Source organism: Trachypithecus francoisi, unplaced genomic scaffold, assembly GCF_009764315.1.
Source record: "Trachypithecus francoisi isolate TF-2019V2 unplaced genomic scaffold, Tfra_2.0 Contig00756, whole genome shotgun sequence".
Classification (NCBI taxonomy): Eukaryota; Metazoa; Chordata; class Mammalia; order Primates; family Cercopithecidae; genus Trachypithecus; species Trachypithecus francoisi.
The window spans coordinates 1-19,511 of NW_022680875.1; the positions used below are offsets into that span (position 1 = coordinate 1).

General features: G+C 48.8%; 1 protein-coding gene across 2 annotated transcripts; it reads right to left on the reverse strand.

Annotated features, from left to right (window-relative positions):
* Positions 1 to 2,443: 2,443 nt before the first annotated feature.
* Positions 2,444 to 19,504, reverse strand: LOC117088396 (liver carboxylesterase 1-like). Of its 2 annotated transcripts, none has more exons than XM_033219656.1 (8): positions 19,368 to 19,504; positions 17,323 to 17,530; positions 14,683 to 14,827; positions 12,487 to 12,620; positions 10,094 to 10,247; positions 9,099 to 9,206; positions 5,715 to 5,819; positions 2,444 to 2,539 (listed from the first exon to the last, which is right to left on the reverse strand). In XM_033219656.1, exons 1-8 carry the CDS (start codon positions 19,417 to 19,419, stop codon positions 2,459 to 2,461), a joined length of 987 nt encoding a protein of 328 aa, XP_033075547.1. In that variant the 5' UTR covers positions 19,420 to 19,504; the 3' UTR covers positions 2,444 to 2,458. The 2 variants fall into 2 exon arrangements, with proteins under 2 accessions (XP_033075547.1, XP_033075554.1); XM_033219663.1 differs by having other exon boundaries at positions 17,323 to 17,527; positions 19,368 to 19,490.
* Positions 19,505 to 19,511: the final 7 nt, after the last annotated feature.

Sequence of the window (19,511 nt, forward strand, 5' to 3'; positions counted from 1 at the left end):
AGTCACAATGGTGTAGTTGCTAAGATAGAGCATGGACATTGAAAGCAGATTAACTGGATCTGAAGCCTGGCTCTGCTACTTACTGGCTGGGAGTTTCACCTGTATGGGCCTCAGTTTTCTCATCTAAGAGGTGAGTTATTATGAGGATTAAATGACTGAACACATGTGAAATACTTAGCACAGCACCTGGTGTCTGGAAGGGCTGAACGAATGTTAGGTATTACTTGTTAGCAGGGTTGCTGCGGGTCCCTCTCAGAGACATCAGTCCTCTGTGCCATATTCCCAGTTCCACACTCCATGGGCTGCATTTCCCTCCTGGATATCAGATGGAACTGGATAATTCCTAGCCTTTGAGACCCTATGGCTTCAGGGACCTTTGATCTGCTCCACAAAAGCCAAGCTAGTTGATAAGCTAGTTTTGGCTGCCTGGGGGAGATGTTCTGTGATGGGGACCAGACCCAGGTGGACAAGGTACAGATCCTAATCCAATATGGCTGAGAATACAGAACAGGATTGGGGTGCAAGTCTGGCCTCCTTGAGAGGCTGTCCAGTTTAGGTAGGCCTGCCCTGGGAGGGCAGCAAGAGGAGCAGCCCCTCTGGAAGGAGATGCAGGGCAGGCTATGTGGAGGAGGCGCTGCCCGCCTGCGGTGGGGTCTGGGCAGTGAATGATATTGACAGGTGAGGAAAGGAGGGAGAATTTCTAAACAGTGGGAATCGCATGAGCAAAAGGACACAGGTGTCTCTCTACAGGGTCAATTCCAGAAACACCCAAGAGTTCGGGGCTTGGAGAAATGCCATGGGGCAGGGTCTAGAGGGAGGGACAGGTGCAGAGGCTACCTTCTGCACAGTTTGGCACACAGTGTGCATGCAGGTGTGCTTTGAAGGACTAACTCCATGGAGGGAAGGGGATTTGTCTCATAAGGAAAGCCAGGCTTTTAAGAAGTGGGGGTGACATGCTCTAACTCTGTTAAGGAAGGCGAGTCTGGCTGCACCAAGAGACATGGAAATGGGGATGGAAGGTGAAGTAGAAGATATAAAAGTTGAGGAGAGAGACAGGAGCACCCCAGTTGGATGGCAGCCATGCGGAAGACTGCCATTAGCAACTATGACAAGTGATTGCCGCTGTCCACTCTGAGTTTTCAAGTGGCTGCCCTGTGTGGGCATGACCTTGCTTGTGTCAGAAAACTCAGGGCATCCTCCACTCCTCTCTCTTTCTCACCCGCTGCATCCTGTCCATCAGCAAATCCTCTCAGCTATTCCCTCAAAGATATCCAGACTCCAACCACTCCTGTCATCCCCACGGCCACAGCCCTGTCTAAGCAGCCAGGAGCCCTGGCCTGGATTATGGCAATACAGTGGCCACCCAGTTGGTCAAATGCATCCACTCTCCCCCTTTCCTACAGTCTATTTGAACACCAGAGGCAGAGACCTTTGTGAGATCTAAGATCATGTGACTCCTCTGTTCAAAACCTCCAAAGGCTTCCCATCTTGCTCTGAATCCAAATCCAAGTAATTTGGATTCAGTACGGGAGAGTACAGTCAGTCCTCTCCAGCCAGACTGGCCACTTCCATCAGGGTCTCTGCAGTGGCTTTTCCCTCTGCCCGGAATAGGCTTCTCCGGTTTCCTGACAGCTGACTTCCCGCCTTCTCCAGAGCTTGGCTCAAATGCCATCTTCTCACTGGGCCATTCCCTGATCCTGCTACTTCAATTGAAATCACCTGCAAACTCTATCCCCTAATGCTACACACCATCAAACAGAATACACACTTGATTTGATTTTCGATTGCACTCTCCCTGCACTGTAATGGAGGGTCCCAAGAGGGCAGGGAATCTTTCTTGTTTCACTGCTATATCCCCAGCTTCTAAACAAGTCCTAGCACATATGAAGTGTTTATTAAGTCTTTGCTGAATGAATCTCATGCACTCCACCCAAGACCATTTAAGGAGAGTGCTGAGACCTCCAGGGAGGCAGCATAGAGGACAGGATTGTAAGATGCTGCAGACGTGATGTCATCAGAAACAGTCAACCCACTGGGAGGTAGGGGTGGGGGTGAGGAGTTCGGGAGGATATGTTGGAATTTCCTGTGTGCTGCGAGGAGGCGAGTGTCCTTGGACTGAGATTCAGGCTTCCCCTCTCCATGCCTAATCATCCCTGCTATCTCTGCCTCCTGATAGTGGAAGGTTCTGGTTCAGCCTCCTCCCATAGTGCCATTTTGAGGAGCAGACAATGCAAAATAGAACGGGAGTGGGCAGAGCCCAGTGCACGCAGAGGTGATGCCTGGGAGCACTGGACTGGGAGTCAAGAAAATGGGTTCCAGGCCTGCCGCTAGTCCTCCTGGCTGTGTTACCCAGGTGAGTCACTGCCCCTCTCTGGGCCTCAGCAACAAACACACAGGAGTTACTATAATTACCCGAGAGAGGATTCTTTCACTCACAGTTAATTGGAGCTTAAAGGTGCTAAGACTCAAAACCTGTAATCAAGAAACAAAAGGTCCTTACCTCTCTGGGGTCTCCATGTAAATCCAGGGAGAAGGATATCTGTGAAGACAAAGGCAGACAAAGTGGGTTAGAGGCTTCCCAGGAGAACACTGACCTGGGTGACTGGGACAACAGAGGTTTCACGTTCTCCTTCCTGGTGCCATGCTGGCTGGGCTGAAAGGAAGTGGGCAGGACTCTGGCTCTGCTGGGCCTGAGCACAGGGTGAAGGCATAGCAGGGAGGGGTGGGCTCCAGCATGGGAAAGATGGGCCGGGGACTCTGAGCCAGAGTCGATGGAGCTCTGGAGAGGAAGCCCGCTCGTTGAGGCTGACTGGCCCCCCATCCCTCTCCCCTTCCTCTTCCCCTGGGAAGTACTCGCCAATTCTCTTTCAGAGACCTCCTTCTTCCCTCATCACTCCATGAATTCAGATATTGATATGTGACCCAGGGTGCTCTATCTCCCTGAACATGAATATTAGTTCAGGGATGGGCATACACCCATGTCAATCCAATAGAGTTTACCACAAAACTTCTGCAGGAATTGTTTAGTAACAGAGTTTTTTTTTTTTTTTTTTTTTTTTTTTTTTTTTTTTGAGACGGAGTCTCGCTCTGTCACCCAGGCTGGAGTGCAGTGGCCAGATCTCAGCTCACTGCAAGCTCCGCCTCCCGGGTTTACGCCATTCTCTCGCCTCAGCCTCCCGAGTAGCTGGGACTACAGGCGCCCGCCATCTCGCCCGGCTAATTTTGTATTTTTTTAGTAGAGACGGGGTTTCACCGTGTTAGCCAGGATGGTCTCGATCTCCTGACCTCGTGATCCGCCCGTCTCGGCCTCCCAAAGTGCTGGGATTACAGGCTTGAGCCACCGTGCCCGGCCGTAACAGAGTTTTTAAGTAGCTAGAACATAAGTGCCATTGTCTTTAATCTTCCCAGGAGACATATCTGCCTAAGAGTGAAGCCAACACAGAGATGTGCAAATCTGAAGGATAGAGAATGGTAGATTTTCAATAATATCCTGTGATCATCTGGATCCAGCCATGCCTGAAGCCATCAACTCGTGACATTTTCAGTTTACGCGAGAATGCTATCGCAACACATTTCTTTTTCTGTTCAAGGCACTTGGGGGAGTTTGCTCATCTCCTATTAGAAAGTCCTGACTCACACAAGCTCACTGAGACTCATCCTACCCCATGCTTCTCTTTGGTGTGTGTTCACCAAGATTGTGGTAACTGTAGTGTTGCACTGCAGTTCCCACACATCTGACCTGTGCTCAGGACATAACCAGTGTAGGTTTCTCCATTAAGGATTGCTGTCCCACTAGCCAGGAGAGAGGGAGAGAGTGTGTGTGTGTGTCTTTGTGTGTGTGTGTGTCTGTGTGTGGGTGTCTGTGTGGTGTCTGTCTCTGTGTGTCTGTATGTCTCTGTGTGTGTGTGTGTCTATGTGTGTTTCTCTCTGTGTGTGTCTATGTGTGTTTGTCTGTGTGTCGATATGTGTGTGTACCGGAGTCAGGGGATAATCATGGAAGTGCTTCCACAAGATCTCAGAAAAACTCAAAAGGATGTCCCAGGATCTTAGGGATGGGTTCCCCAAAGACTCAACTCTTCCCTTTTAGTCTGGGTCCTCTGAAGCCACATGCAGAATTGCTGGGATATTTCCCTCCTTCCAGGCATTAGAAAACAAGTGTGTTTGAATTCCTTGAACACTTTGGTCACTTAGAGTCTGAACCAAGACCTAAGCCCCAAGACCACATTGGACTCAACCCATGGAAACACAAGCAGAGTCCAGTGGTAGAGGCTGGCCCTGAGACCCAGGAGTAGCCAAAGGTCCAAGGAGAGAATCCAGGGATCAGGCTACTCTTGTGCTTGGAATTCACACTCTTCCCCCTCAAAGGCAATAGTTTACAGTGTCCCTGGGTGCTGTATCCTCTGGGTGTTTGTCCTGCTGGCCTTCCCTGTGATGAGAGACTGCCATGGCCGTCCATCAATCCTAAAGGTCCACAAGTCCTAATATGTGAGGACAGCAGGGGCAGCAGAAGATACTCTAGACCTGCAGGTGTGGGTTGTAGATCCCACAGTGTTGCTTCTGTGACTAATTTGAACTGTAACATGGGCCAATTACAAAATTCATATGTTTTTGTTACCTCTATTAAAATGGGCACAACGATCTCAAAGCTGAATTTCTCAAGAAAGATAGGGTGGAGTCAGGGTTAAGGGCACGAACTCCCGAATTCCACTGTCTGGTCTCAAACCTGGCTCCTCCACCTTCCCTGTGAAGCATCCCTGAGGACTATAATGAATGCTTCCCCTCTGTGCTGCCACCATACTCAACCTGTGAAGTATATGAATGTGTTTCTCTTTGGATACATCCTTGTGAGCAGGGACTATGTCCACTTCATGTCTGTTTCACTACCACTAACACCCACCCCTACATACTGAGCATGGATGGATGGATGGATCAATGGGGGGATGGATGGAGTTGGTCAATACATGAGGTACAGTTGAATTGGATGGATACATAAATAGATGGGTGAAAACTAGCAGATAGGTGATAACTGGATTGTTGGTTTTGGAGGAATGGGTGATGGAGTGAAGATGTAAGGTGACTGGATGATCCATGAATGGTGGATGGATTGAAAAGAGATAAATAAAAAGTTATGAACAGGTTGATATTAGATTGATAAAAATATATCAGTGAATTGGATGAATTAGTGAACAGATAGATGGATAAGAAGATCATAGTAGATGGATTAATGATTGAGTGGACAGATGGCTATCCTAGAACGACAACTGAGTCAGAGTCTCAGAAAATCTAGAAAACTGGACCACCACCAGGTCTAACACAGACAGTTTCTAAGTCAACCAAGATAAATTGTGACATCTTTCTGAAAATCTTTGAGCTTAATATCTCCATCCCCCAAATTTAGAATGATGGTGTCCCCTGGGAATATATGACATTTAATTCCTTAACGATATGTGTGAAAACAAGAATGGCAAAATAATAAATTTTGGTCAGGATTGAGGATTGTTACACAATTTTTTATCATGTTGTTTTTGGACTTTTTTTACATTTGTGGCATTTTACACTAAAAAAGGACAAATCAGATTCCCCATTCAGATACTGAGGTTCATGAAAGGTGAGACACTGTCCCAGGTAACTGTCCCAGGGCAAGAGTACGGCTGAAATGAAGAAGTCTGGGACGAAGTTTACAGGGTTTGGGCTATGGGAACAGGCACACCTACCATTTTCAATGTTGTCTCCATGAGCTCCTCTTCTGTCTTCTGTCGCAGGCAGTGAACCATGACAGCTGAGGTGGTAGTTTGACACCCAGCAGCGATAGCAATTTGCTGCAAAGATCACAGGCAACAGCAGAGTTCAAGAGCTATTTCCCTTCCCTCCACCAAAGTGGAAAGTGGTGTACTATTCCAAGCCCAAGTTGTACAAGTGGCAGGGGGCAGCAGAAGATACTGTAGACCCGCGGGTGTGGGTTCCAGATCCCACAGAGCATTGCCTCTGTTACTTATCTCAATTGTACCATAGGTCAATTATGTAATCTCTCATCTCTGCTACCTTATCTCCATTGCAATGGACATAATGATCTCAAGCTGAATGTGTCAAGAAAGGTGAGGTGGAGCTGGGGTAGAGAGCATGGAATCCTGAACTTCCTTGTCTGCTTTCAAATCCTGGCTGCTCCACTTACCAGCCATTAGGCCACAGGCAGTCCAGCTGATTTCTTTGGGCCTTGGTTTCTCCACCCATGGATAGGAATAAAGACTGCACCTACCTCATGAGTTAATACATGTGGGAGAGTGCCATGTCTCCCACACAATAAACACGTGCAGCGTTGCAGGAGGCCTAGGTAAGACGATTCACACAGAGGCACTTCAGAAGGTAGCGAATGTGCTTTAAAGGTGAGTTCTAAAGAAAAACAGGATGTTGTCCCTTGTAAGCCATAGTTGGGGTTTCTCAGCTGAATGAGGTGTCTGTGGCACAGCCAGGAGTTTCCAGCTGCACATTTGTGTACTAGAGTCCCAAGCAGTAATCAAGCATGACTCTTTAGGGCACAGGTTGGCAATGTGCCCATCAAAGGCCTAATAGTAAGTATTTGAGGCTTTGTGGGCCACGTGGTCTCTGCTGCAACTTCAGCACCGCTGTTGACATGAAACACAGCCTTAGACATGAGGTAAATGAACGGGTGTCACTGTGTTCAAAGAAAACTTTCTTTATGGACACGGAAATTTGAATTTCATGTAATTTTATGGTGCATGACATATTATTCTTCTTTGATTCCTTTCAATCATCAAAAAATTTTTTTAAAAATCCTTAGCTCAAGGGTCATGCAGGCATAGATTCAGATGTGGCCATGAGCGATGGTCTGTTCACCTTTATCCTAAGTCAAGCCACAGAGCAACACCAATTAATGCACCAAGAACCTCTTTCCATCTTTAAAAAAATGTAAAAAATATAAAAATAAAATAACTGTCCTGGGGAGAGGCTCCCTTTTGCCTGTCCTGGGGATTGGAGTCCGCCTGCCCAGCACACTCTGGTTTCCCTCTTTTCTAAGAGTCCAGGGACATCTAAGCAAAGACAGGACAGTGAGCCTCTCTCCTAAGTGACCTGGAATTGGGGCGGAGAGCTGCTAATGTAAAAACGCTCATTTTTCACAACAGAAAAGACAGCCTGACTACTTTCTGGAACAAAAGGAGAGTCCTTAAGCTTAGGGGCAGATAGGGTGCTCATGCAGACTGGAAGCAAAGTGCAGCCAGAAAGAAGGGCACAGAGGGAGAGCAGGCAGGCTCCATGGTGGGGAGGCAGGGCAAGTGCACAGGCCCCCAGAGCCTGGTACAGGATCTGGGACAGAATCAATGCCCAGGGTGTTTCTCAAGTAAATAAACAGGGACCAGGAGAAGTAGAGGGCAAGAGAGAGAGAAAGACACTCAGAGAGAGAGAGAGGAAAAAGAGTAAGAGAGTCTAGGATTCCCATCATTGTGCAATTTCTGTTTCCTGTTTTTTCACAAAGTTCAGCCTCATCCCAGACCTCTATTTCCTTCAAAAATTAATTCTACTTTTATAAAGAAGATTTTGAGACAAGGTCTTGCTTTGTCATCCAGGCTGGAGTGCCGCGGTGTAACACAGTTCACTGCAGCCTAGACCTCCTGGGTTGGTGTGATCCTCCCTCTTCAGCCTCCCATGTAGATGAGCCCACAGGCTTGCACCACCATGCCCAGCTTAATTTTTTTTTTTTTTTTTTTGTAGAGATAGGGTCTCATTTTGTTGCCCTGGCTGGTCGCAAACTCCTGGACTAAAGCAATCCTTCTGCTTCGGCCTCCAAAATTGCAGAGATTACAGGCATGAGCCACCACACCAGGCTCATGCTCCTTCTTGACTTAAGTCGGGTCAATGGGCAACTGTTGCTTATAACCAATTAATTCTTAAAAAATTCTCAAAAATGCTAAAACTTCTTGGCATCCCCATTTTCTCTCCTCCTATGTACTAGACCTTTAAATTTGGACGTTGTCCTCAAACAAGCTTTCATATCTCCCAAAATCCTCCAGGTCACTGGCTCCAGTGGGCAATTCTCGGCCTAGATCTGGATTCCTATTGATCACCTCTCCCTTTGGCTTACAACCATTCTCCAGACGATGACAAAATCCTTGCCAGGGTCCTGTGCATTGTGGCCCCTGCCAACGTTCCCACTCTCAGTACTTGCCATGCTCCCCCGATCTCCCTGCGCTGGCCCCATCGACCCTGTCTCTCTCTCTCCCTCGTGATTGGGATGCGTCCTCCTGCCACAGGACACACACATGTGCTACTCTCACTCCCTGGACATTCCTTGCTCCTGACTCATTGGTCACTTTTCCAGCAAGCCTTCCCTGGTAACCTCTTCCTGCTCCGGGACTCACTGCTTTCTTTAGATTCTGCTGTGGCAGCAAGTACCTCACTTTCACTGCTCTTGTCACAGGTGATGCTTTGTAATTGTGTGATTCTGTAACTACTCATCTATTCCCTACATTATAGCAGAAGTTTGGGGAGGTGTTAGGTGTTTGGCTAGAATGCAGAGCCACATAAGGCCATATAGTGTCCACATTTCCTCTGGTTTTGAGCCAAACAATGACCTCTGCACACCTCTTGTTCTTGCCTTCATTTATTCACCTAGTTTTGTTGTGTGAACAAATGAATCAATGAGTGAATTCTCCAAGAAGCAACCCTGGTTATCAGGTGCTCAGTGTTGAACCGCTCCAGGCCGACAGCCCACAAGTGGGTCCACAGGATTCAGACCCTGAGAGACACAAGACAACATCACTGCCCAACATGGCACCAGGCCCTGGCACATAGGAGGAGTGTGGGCACTGACAGGGCACTGTACTGCCTGCTGGACCATGAACTGGAGTTCCAGTTCTGCCCTGATCACCTGCTGCCCTTGGCAAATCCCTTCCAAGCCCTGTGTCGGTTTGCCCGGCTATGAAACTGGGATGCTGATCAAGGTGTCTCCTCGCCCTTCCTGTTCAACCATTGGTGTCTCAGTGATTGTAGGAGAACATTAGCTAGAACCCACCGCAAGGGAGACCCCTGAGGATTCAGGAGCACAGAGCCAAGGGGGTGGGAGTATCCAGCGGGAGACCTACCTCAGCCAAGGGCTTGACATCACCTTTCTTCACCAGAACAGCAGTGAGGGCCACACCACTCTCAGAAATGGCCTGGTGGAAGAGGTTCTTTGCCAATGGAGACAAAACCTGAGAGCAGAGTGGAGGGGAGGAGAGTTCATGCTCAGGGGTAGGGTCAGCGACTTGCTCGCTCTCCCAGGCTACATGAAACCACACTATAAAACCGACACAGGATTGAAGAATCCAGTAGTGGGCTACCGTCTGCCCACTTCGAGGCAGGTGGAAGGCTTCCTACAGCTCCTGGTACCTCTCATTTGGTTTTTCACCCCAGCTTCCCCAGTATCTTCCGCACCTAATACCCCACCCCAGCAGGACTTCTCACACACCCAGATTGTGTCTGTGTCCCGCAACACCTGCCCCATCCCTCCCCATCCCCGGCTCCATCCCTCCTTCCTCTAGCCCGCCTCCCCTAGCCCACCAGGCCCCACAGTCACAGAGACTGTTGCCTCCTTCTTAGGCATGGACCAGCCATCAGACCACCCCAGAGGAATCCCCAGCCTGCTCAGTGTCCATGTCCCCTCCACACCTAGTTCTGTTTTAACTAAACAATGACCTCTCTCCATCTCTTCTCTTTGCCTGCCCTCACTCATAATTTAAGCCTATCCCTATCACCCAAGAGAAGGGATGTGAGTCCTTATGTGAAAATGAGTGGAAAGGAGAGACAGAAAGAGAGAAAGAGCTCAACCAAGCTAGAAGAGGAGAATGCCACCATTGTAGGCCACAACTAGAGATTCATATGGCCCCGGGACACTAAGCTGAGATCTGAGCTTCCTGGGGGCCAAGGAGAGCTTGGTCTTTAGCTTTCCACCCCCTGATGCTAGGCAGTGAGTAACGTCAGTCCTGAAACTAGGTATCAGGGTAATCAGAGGTGTGCATAGCTGGATTGACAGGTGTCCAAAAGGTCTCATCAGCATCACATCCAGTGTGGGGTTGGGCCTGGTGCCAGGAGCACTCACAAGAACAGAGACACTTTCTCCTCCCGCTGACTCTCCAAAGATGGTCACAGAGCCTGGGTTCCCTCCAAAGCTGGCAATGTTGTCCTGGACCCAGCGCAGGGCAGCCAGCTGGTCCAGGTGACCCCAGTTCCCTCGGCTGTGTTCATCCCCTGTGCTGTGAGGAAGAGAACAGGTTGAGGGTGGGGAGCAGAGATGTCATGGCAGGACCTTCAGGACTAGAGATGGGGCCAGGGGCACTCAGGGAGCCTTTAAGAATAAGACTGGGCTTCAGCATCTCTGAGACCCTGCCTTTATTCCTACATCATTGTGGTGATGTATGGTTCTACATTCACTCAACTGGCAACTATTTGCTGAGCATCTACTGTATGCCTGACACTATCCTATGAGCTAGAGCACATCTGAGAGCAAAACAGGCAAAACCTGTGACGACACATAGCTCCCACCACAGATCACAAGCAGATAAATAGATATATAGAGAGGATATAACGATGTCAGGTAATCAAAGCGCATTGAGGTAAACACAATGGAATAAGGAAAAAAACAGGGGTGGGACAGGGGATGCCATTTCAGATTGCAATCAGGGAAGGCTTTTTGGAGGCAGTGGCATTTGAGGTTTTGGAGACAAAGACCTTCATAAAACAAGCACAACAAGTACATGAGCCTTGCAAATATTCAAAGAAAGAAATTTCAGACAGAAGAAAAAGTAAGTGCAAAGGCCCTGGGGCCCAGTGAAGGACAGTGTGAGTCAGGAGATGCAGCTAGAGAGGGCCCTGGGGCCCTGATAAGAACTTCGGCTATTGGCTATTATCGTAAGGAACATGGGAAGCCCCTGCAGTGTTTTGTGCAGAGGCATTGCATGATTCAACACACATGCTAAGTGATCACTCTTGGTACTGTGCGACTCAGCCTCAGGGTAAAAGTGGCAGGTATTTGAAAGTAAGTGTTAGGATCATAATCAAGGTGAGAGACAGAAAGCTTTGGCTGGGGTAGGAGCCAGGGAGAAGGTGCGAAGTAGTGGATTCTGAGTGGATTCTGAAGGTCGAGCCAAGAGGGTTGTGAGAAAAGAGAAAGTCCAGGCTGCCCTGAGGCCTTCTCCTGAGCCCCTGGGAGGATGGGACAGCAGCAGCTGAGTGGAGGCGCGGTGGGAGGAGCAGTGGGAGTCAAGGATTCAGCTTGTTCCTCCTTCCGGCACCTTTAGACAGCCAGGGGTGGGGAGAAGAGAGTAAGTGATGCCTGTGGATTTCAAAGGTGAGATGGGCTGGAAATGGGGGCTCTGGGCTGCTCCCTGGGATCACTGGAAATTAGTAGGGAGGGAGAGGGAGACAAGAGAGGCCTGTGGACAGGGAGGAGGAGGGACCAGGAAAGGGACTGGGAAGGAAGCATGTCGCAGAGGCTGAGCAGCCATTGGCTGCTGCTGTGAAGTTGGGTGGAGAGTAGGGGGAGGTCATCGGTGACCGCGAGGAGACCAGCTGAGTGGCGTATCCAGGAAGAAACCTGACTGGCATGGGTGGAGGAGACATACGGAGAAGAGGAAGTGGAGACAGATCATGAAGCAGCTTTATTATAATGGGGAGCAGAGACACAGCCTGTGGCTGAAAGGGATGAAGGTGATACAGCCAAGACTGACCTGGGATGCCTAGCTGACAGTAGACCAGAACCCATCCTCCATCTCCCTAGGCCTCTTCATCAGTGAGGAGAATCCCTCCCACAGCCCTTCCAGCACTCACTCGAGATTGGGGTGCTGGGATGGTAACACTTAGAAAAGGTTCATAGTAGTTGCACCTTGAAGGAGATCTGACTCCTGTCCCCATGGAGACCTGATGGGGAAGACTCCATCCTTGCTTCCCGCACTTGCCAGATTTCAAGCGGAGCATGGGGTGAGAGGACGCCAACGCTCCTCCAGGAAGGGGTCAGATGCTCCCACACCCCACCATCTGCAGCCCTCATTTCTTCACCCACAACATGCCCTGAACTCCCTCTGTGACTCTGCCCCTTCCCTCCTTTCCATGAGAAATCAGATGTGTCAACCTTCAAGAGCTGGGCTGCCTGCTAAGTGTCATGACAGAGAAATTCAATGTGCTGGAGAAACATAGGTGAAGAAGAGATGAGTCTTTCAGTGGAGGTAACTGGGGGCTGGGTCTTGCAGGATGAAGAGGAGTTCTTCAGGTAGAGTTAGCATTCCAGGCAGAGGAGCAGCACATGCAAAAGCTCAGAGGCAAGTGGATGAGTGTGGCTGGGGAGTGAGAGGGTAGGTAGTGTCCAGTTGTGATGAGGCTTGGATGCCTTACTGTGGAACCTAGCTAAGGTCCCCTGAGGGCTGACATGACCAGAGCTGGGTCCTAGCAGCCTTGTGTTGGGGGCCAAAGTGCAGTGAGGAGAGTCTAATTTCTTACCTGAAGAATCCCCAGATGCCCAGGCGGTACTGAATGGTCACCACCACCACGTTTTCATGGGCAGCAAGGGCCAGCCCATCATAGGTTGATGCCGCACCCACCATCAGCCCCCCTCCATGGATCCACACCATCACCTGGGCAGGGAGGAAGCAACATACCAGTTACAGGACACAGAGCCAGGGAGCACTCAGAGGGTGTTTTGTTTGGTGACCTACCTGTTGGTCACAACTAAAGGAGGATGTTACCCAAAGTTCACCAGTGCCCAGCAAGGTTGCAAAAGCCAGTCTCTCTCCTCCAAAATTCTCCCAACCCGGGCCCGAGCCACCACCCCACTGCACATACCCTGGCTGCCCCTTTCTTTCTACCCAGCCTCCAATGCCTCCTCCTCCCAAGGCTCTTCATGCTGAGAACATCATCATGGGCATAGCAAAGACTAAGGATGTCGTGTTCTCCCCCTCACTCCCATCACCCTCAAGCCTGGACTGTTCATGCACTCAGCGTATCCATGGGGCAGCCCTCGTATCTCAGCTTCATCTCAGTTTACTCTCTCATAGTGAAGTAAACTTCTCTGTGCATGAATGACTGTCTCAAGAAGCACACATACCTGTGATGGTGTCTCTTCCTTAAATGCCTCCTCTATGACTCTGCATCTCCAAATCCTATCCATCCTGCACAGCGCAGCCTAAAACCCACCCGCTTCAGGATGCCTTCAATCAATGGACTAATGCTGTCTGAGAACTTCCTATGTGCCAGGAACTCTGCTAATACCCGAGATGAGAGTAGGTACAATTCCTAATGGAAGGTTCTTGCATTTTAAAAGTCCACATAGTGGGGAAGTAGTGAGAGTGACTAAAATAATAATATTGTAATAATATTATTCATGAATATAAAAGAACTCATAATATAAACTATGTACTAAGTGCTGTTCTAAGCACGTGTAGTTCTAGAACCTGTGGCCATTCCTGGAGGTTCTCCTGCCTCCAGGTTCCCAGAGTTCCTGTTTCTCCCACACATCTAATCCCTGCCTGCTTCCTGGGGAGGGACTGAATGTGCATTCCTCTGTGTGTGAAGGCTGAGCCTGAGGGCTGGCCTGCAATAATATGCTGAAGAGAGGATATGTCTCCGCAGCCCAGATGGCAAGATCTTTGAAGGCAGGGGCTGCATGGAGTGGGCTCATGTTCCCCCTTTCCCTGAAGCCCCAGGTCTAACTGTGTATATGGGGCACTGAGTACAAAATAGAAGAATGAATGAATGAATGAATGAATGAGTAAGCCTTTCTCCCACTTCCCGTGTCTTACAAAGCACATGTAGAGCCAACTTCTAGTCCCACATTTGCAAACCTGCTCTCCCACTCCTGGGCACCATGCCACAGTGCCCCTGGGAGACTGGCTGGATGTGACACTCCTTCCTCTTCCACCCTGGGGTGGCCTTCTTTGCCAGGAGACCCTCCCTACCCTGCAGCTGGCAGCCTGCCCCATCTCCAGCCCTTCATTTATTTGGGAAATGCTGACACATTGGGACATTGGGTCATCAGCCTTTATCAAGACAATTACGGAGGGAAATTACGTACAAAAAAATCCCAGATATTTGGCCAAAGGCAAAAGAAAGAGCTTCTGGGATTGTCCCAGGCTCCGCCCCCAACATCTGTACCCAGACAGTGAAAGTTACACCAGATGAACGTTGGTGTACTGGAGAAAGGCCACATAAAATCTCAATGCCCTACTCTGTGTCAAAAGCACTGGTTTGAAGATCAGAAGACTTGAGCCAAAATTACCCTACTGCGTGACCTCCCCTTCCCTGTCTGGGCCTCAGTTTCTCTATCTGAAAAGAAAGAGTTGAGGTGTTGGCTTTTCTCTAAGTTCCTTCCACCTCTAACATTATTGAAAATCATGTCTTAACCACTCTGGGTGTCAGCTTTTTAATCTAATAACTATAAGTAATCATTTACATCCTTCTATTAGCATGAGGGAACTTGGAACAATTAAGATGTTCATAAAGATACACAGCAAACTCCCCCAGAGTTCCTGTGTCACGAGGGGAAACTGAGGTGTGGAAAACCTGTGTTACCTGTGGAGGCCCTGAGGTCCTGGCCTGTGCAGCCCCCTCCCCAAGCTGCCTTCATCCCCTTCCGATCTACACTAGAAGATCCGGGGTACTGGAACTGACAGGCCTTGACCAGGGGATCCCACAGCTTACCGGAAGCCTGTTTTTCTTGGTCAAGTCAGCAGGAGTGTAAATATTGAGGTAAAGACAGTCTTCGGAAACCTTGAGAGAAATGTTCTCCTTTCTGTTAGTCAATAGGTCTGAGAGAAACTTCCCCCTCTTGGGATCCTGGGAACACCTGGGGAGGGGGAGAAAAGAACCCCTGAAGTTCAGCTGGATCTAAGCCAGGTGTCTTCTTTGGCAGCACCTTGGACTGGGAGGTTTAAGCCTGAAAATGGACTTGATATTTACAGACTTACCACATTGTAGTGGGTAGGCGGCTATCAGGGGCTTCAGGTGGGGGCGCTGGGACTCACTAAGGTCTCCTAAGACCAAGCAGAGTGAGAAGGGCTTCACACCTCTTCCCTTCCCGGAGCCTTTGGGACTCCCAGCATCAAGGAGGGGAGACAACAAATACACTGATCCTCCCTGGGAGGTGACATTTCCCTGATAGCTCAGGGGGGAAATCTTTGTGGGACAACATCAGGAGAACTGTGCTCTAGTTTTGTCTCTCCCATGCATTTACAGGGTGACTTTGGGTGAATTCCTTTCACATTCTGGGTCCCAATCTGCCAGGTCTAAGTGAGGGGAGTGATTTCTACATGGGTCTTGGAGCCCTGACATGCCAAGATTCTATCATCTGGCTCTTCCAGGAAAGTGCTGTTGCGTTGCCCTGATAAACGATCTCAAGGATACAACATAGATGAACATTGGTAATAGTTATTGAGTCCTCCCAGTGTTCCAGGCACTCTTTTAAGTACCCTTTGTATATTAACTCATTTAAGCCTCAGATCAGTCCCATTACATAGGTTCTATTATCTCCATTTTACAAATGAGAAAACTGAAACCCAGAGAGGTTAGAGAACCTGACCAATGTCATATAGCCAGGAAGATTCATGCCATGTGGTTCTTACACACAAGAATAGTATAAGCCACAGTCCCAGATCTCAAAGTACCAGAAGGCAGGCGTCACCGCCCCCAGTAGATACATGAGGAAACTGAGGCACTCAGGCTCTGGGATGACACAGCTGTCAAGTGACAGAATCAGAGCCAGCAAAGATGACTTCTTGATTTCCATCCTGGGAGATTTTCCTACAGAACACCAAGTACAAGCGGCATAACAATAATAATAATAATCAAAAGACATTCCAATGGGAAGAAAGGGAAAAAGAACTCAACTTCACTGGTCATCAGATAAATGCAAATTAAACAGGAAAATAATATTGCTGTTATTGTTATTATTATGTTGCCTATCCAATAGCCAAAATCATTTTTTAATGATCCCAAGCATTGCCAAGGGTGCACCAAATGGAGATTTTCATACATCAATGAAAGGAGTGTAGTTGGAATATTTTGGGAGGGAAATCAAACAAGAGATATATACTCTTTGACTCAGAAATGTCATTTCTGGGAAGTTATCCTAAAATATTCATAAATGTGCATAAAGGTTTCACATTCATGATGTTATGTTATTAAAAACATCACATGTAACTTAATGAACCCAAATACAAGCTTGGGGAAATTAGTTATGGTTCAATACCCAATGTAATGCAGCTGTTAACATCAGGCTGTGCTATTTCATGGGATGGAATGATGCTCATCACATACTTATAAATGAGCAAAGCAGGCATCCAAATTATCTCAATGTAGCATTCCATTTTAAAGGGAGAAAGTATAGCAACAGACAAAAAACTGAAATACAGACAACATATTAGATCATAATACTTTACCATCTAAAATATTGACAGTTGTTCTCTCTGAGTGGTGGGATATTGTATGTGATTTTAATATTCTTACTTTTCCTTCTCTGAATTTCCTAAATTTTCTGTAATAAGTATATATTACATTTGCAGTCACAAAACAAAAACAGAAAATATTAAAAAAAAAAAAAAAAAAGCAAAGTAAAGAAGGTAGCCAGAGACGGACTGCTGGAAAACCTCCGAATGCCTGGCTGCCGAGATGAGTGGGGTCTGCTCTGATGCCTGTAGGGTCCTTGGTACCCTGGGGAGTGGTGGTGAGGCCAATTAGAACCTTTGGGCTTTTCTTCCCAGCTTGGCCAGGGTGAATGGACACACCTGCCATCGTTCTCCTCAGGAATACGGAACTGGACACACTTGAGAGTTGAGCACTTACCGAGCGGACACCTCAGTACACTTGCCACCTACACACTTCCTGGCCCTCCCCTCTACCCAACTATGTCAGAATTCAAGACAGAGGAATTCATGAGATCCTTCTTTCTGATCTCCCTCACCTGCTTAACTGCTTCTTTGTTTCCAAGGCATTTATCCCATTCTAACAGATCACATAATCCATGGAGTAATTTGCATGTTGTTCTTACCTGTCTCCCCCTGCTAGAATGCACGCTCCATGAACCTAGGGATCTTGGCTTTGTGCACTAATGGATCCCAAGAACCCAGAAACATGTCTGGCACACAGTAGGTAGTCAATAAACATGTGTTAAATAATGGACTCCAGAATGCTGTGAGACTTCTGGAATGTTCTTAAGGGTCTACAATGATCTTAAGGATTCCAGAGCAAAGGATCAGCCCACTGGGGAACTGCCTTGACTCCTTCCTGCATCACTTTGAGGCAAACATCCCCCACAGACACATCCCACAGCCACCCCTGGCTTACATAGGAGGGTAAGAGGTGGCATTCTTCACGAAGCTCCATGGCTCTGCAGGCTGCGGTGGAGTAAACCTCAGGGGTCCAAGAGGGGGCTTGGCAAAAGGGATTCCCAGGAAAACGGCCACAGGCTGTGAAAATCCTTCTAAGCTGAAGAACTTCCCCAGCACTTTGCCTTGCACGGTGTCCACCACAGGTGGTGAGGACGGGTGCCCTGCTGGACATGGAGAAGAAATCAGGATTCATCAGAGGCAAAAGGCTGGACCCGGATTCAAGGTGGGGTTTGCCACTTTCCAAGTGAGTGACCTTTAAAAAGTCACCTAAACCGTCTAGGCCTCAGTTTCTCTTGATGTACAATAGGGATGAGGATCAATGTCCTTACTAACTCATCAAGCTGGTTTAAGGAACAAATTAGAATTAGAGGCATAAGAACATCCAGCCAAAAATAAATGCAAGAAGGAGAGCTACTAGGAAAGAACAAGATATTTAGCTTCCCCGTTAGAAGCCTCTGGAAACATTTATCCATTAGAATCCTGGCACTGAGGCGCATGCTAGATGAGAGGATGAACAAGAGGTGCCCCGAATTCTCAGACGCACTGACCCTTGTAGGGAAGGGTCACATATACACCTGGGCCTACAGCTGGGAAGGAAGTGGCCATGTCCTGGGAGAGGTACCCATAAGGCAGTCTAGGAATTAGAAGAGGGAGCAAGACCTTCTGATTGCGGGCATCATGGAGGAGCTGGGACTTGCGGTAGGGGAGGATTGAATCAGGGAAGATGAGATGCAGAGAGTGGTACCCAGCAGAGAGAAGGGAATGTGCTGAGGGCCTGGGCTGTCAGGATTCAGGACCCAGAGACAGACCCAGGCACGATTTTCGGGTTGACCTTGGGCAAGTACATTTCCCTGTGTGAGTCTCAGATTCTCCGTCTATAAAATGGCACAGGGGCATTTAGAGGCCCCTCCCTGCACCCCTGTATGTACCATGTCTTTTGCTTTCTGTATTCTGATGCTCTGGCATCTGAGGCCTTGTTGACCTTGGAGAAACTGTCCCTCCCAGAGTCCAGCCAACCCGGAGCTCACATCCCAACCGCCTCTTTGATCAGGTGGCCATGCCCTGGCCACTACCCACCTGCCCTAATCACGCCAGGGTTAGGTACAGACAACCAGGAACAGCCCCTGTGCCCCAGAGACCCTTGAATTATCCCAACTCTCCAATCTTCAGCCTGCCTGTCGTGCCTTTCCTCTTCTATCCTTGGAAGCCACAGTAAAAGCCCCTTGGCCCGAGATCCGCCCTGTCCCCTCCCCATGCTCTGCTACTTCCCCTTGTGCCCCCCACACTGGTGTCCTCCTCCTTTTGAGATCATGAGTAAGAAACTGTCTTTTTAATGGCAAGAGGTCCTGATATAGTGGCGTGATCACAGCTCAAATTTTCTACTCATACACTACATTTTAAAACAAGGCCTTTATATTTATCCACCCCTTTTTCGTGCTTTCTACATACCAGGCGCTGCCAAGAGTGCTTTAAAAACAAGGACTCATTTAGTCCTCACCACAGCCCAATGAGGTAGGTACCACTGCCACTTCTATTTCAGAGAGGGGGTAACCCAAGCACGGAAAGGCTCAGTCCCTTGTCTAAGGACACACACCTATGAAGCGCCCAGCGGGAACTCAAACCCACGCACTCTGGTACAGAGACGATGCTCTGAATATTCTGCTGAGCCGCTCTAGGTGATCCAGCCATAACGGCACTAATTAAGGGACAGTAAACTGAGCTGCCTAAATTTCTCGTGTGTGAGGCCTGAGGTAGGCCAGCTGCCGGCCTGCATGGGGGCGAGCAGTGCAGGGCGGTCTCAGGATGTTCACCCTCCCTGCATCTCCGCGTGAACTGGTTTGATCCGGCTCAGCAGCTCCAAGTCCAAGTCCAAGTAGTGAGGACGCACAGTCGCGGAGCCGGACCTGTTGTCTGTTTGCCTTTCTATGCATCTGCGTCAACCTTGGCCCAGAACAAGGATTTCAAAAAGTGCCCCGCATATTTGATTTCAGAAGGACTCACCCCAAGCCGTGAAAGCAACGACAGTGGCCAGGACAAGAGCATGGAGCCACATAGTGGAAGGGCGACAGTACCCGGGGCCTGCGAGGTCTCCCTGCAGCTCAGAGGGACTGCCCTGTTCAGTCCTGGACCCCAGCCCCGCCCCGA

What these genes read in the sequence shown, in the direction of transcription:
- LOC117088396 (XM_033219656.1), bottom strand. Translation starts at nt 19,419, where the DNA reads ATGTGGCTCCATGCTCTTGTCCTGGCCACTGTCGTTGCTTTCACGGCT. An exon ending in CCAAGAAAAACAGGCTTCCG is followed by an intron (nt 12,621 to 14,682) that starts GTAAGCTGTGGG and finishes CTCCCTGCCCAG; the next exon opens with GTGATGGTGTGGATCCATGG. An exon ending in GGCATCTGGGGATTCTTCAG is followed by an intron (nt 10,248 to 12,486) that starts GTAAGAAATTAG and finishes TCTTCCTCACAG; the next exon opens with CACAGGGGATGAACACAGCC.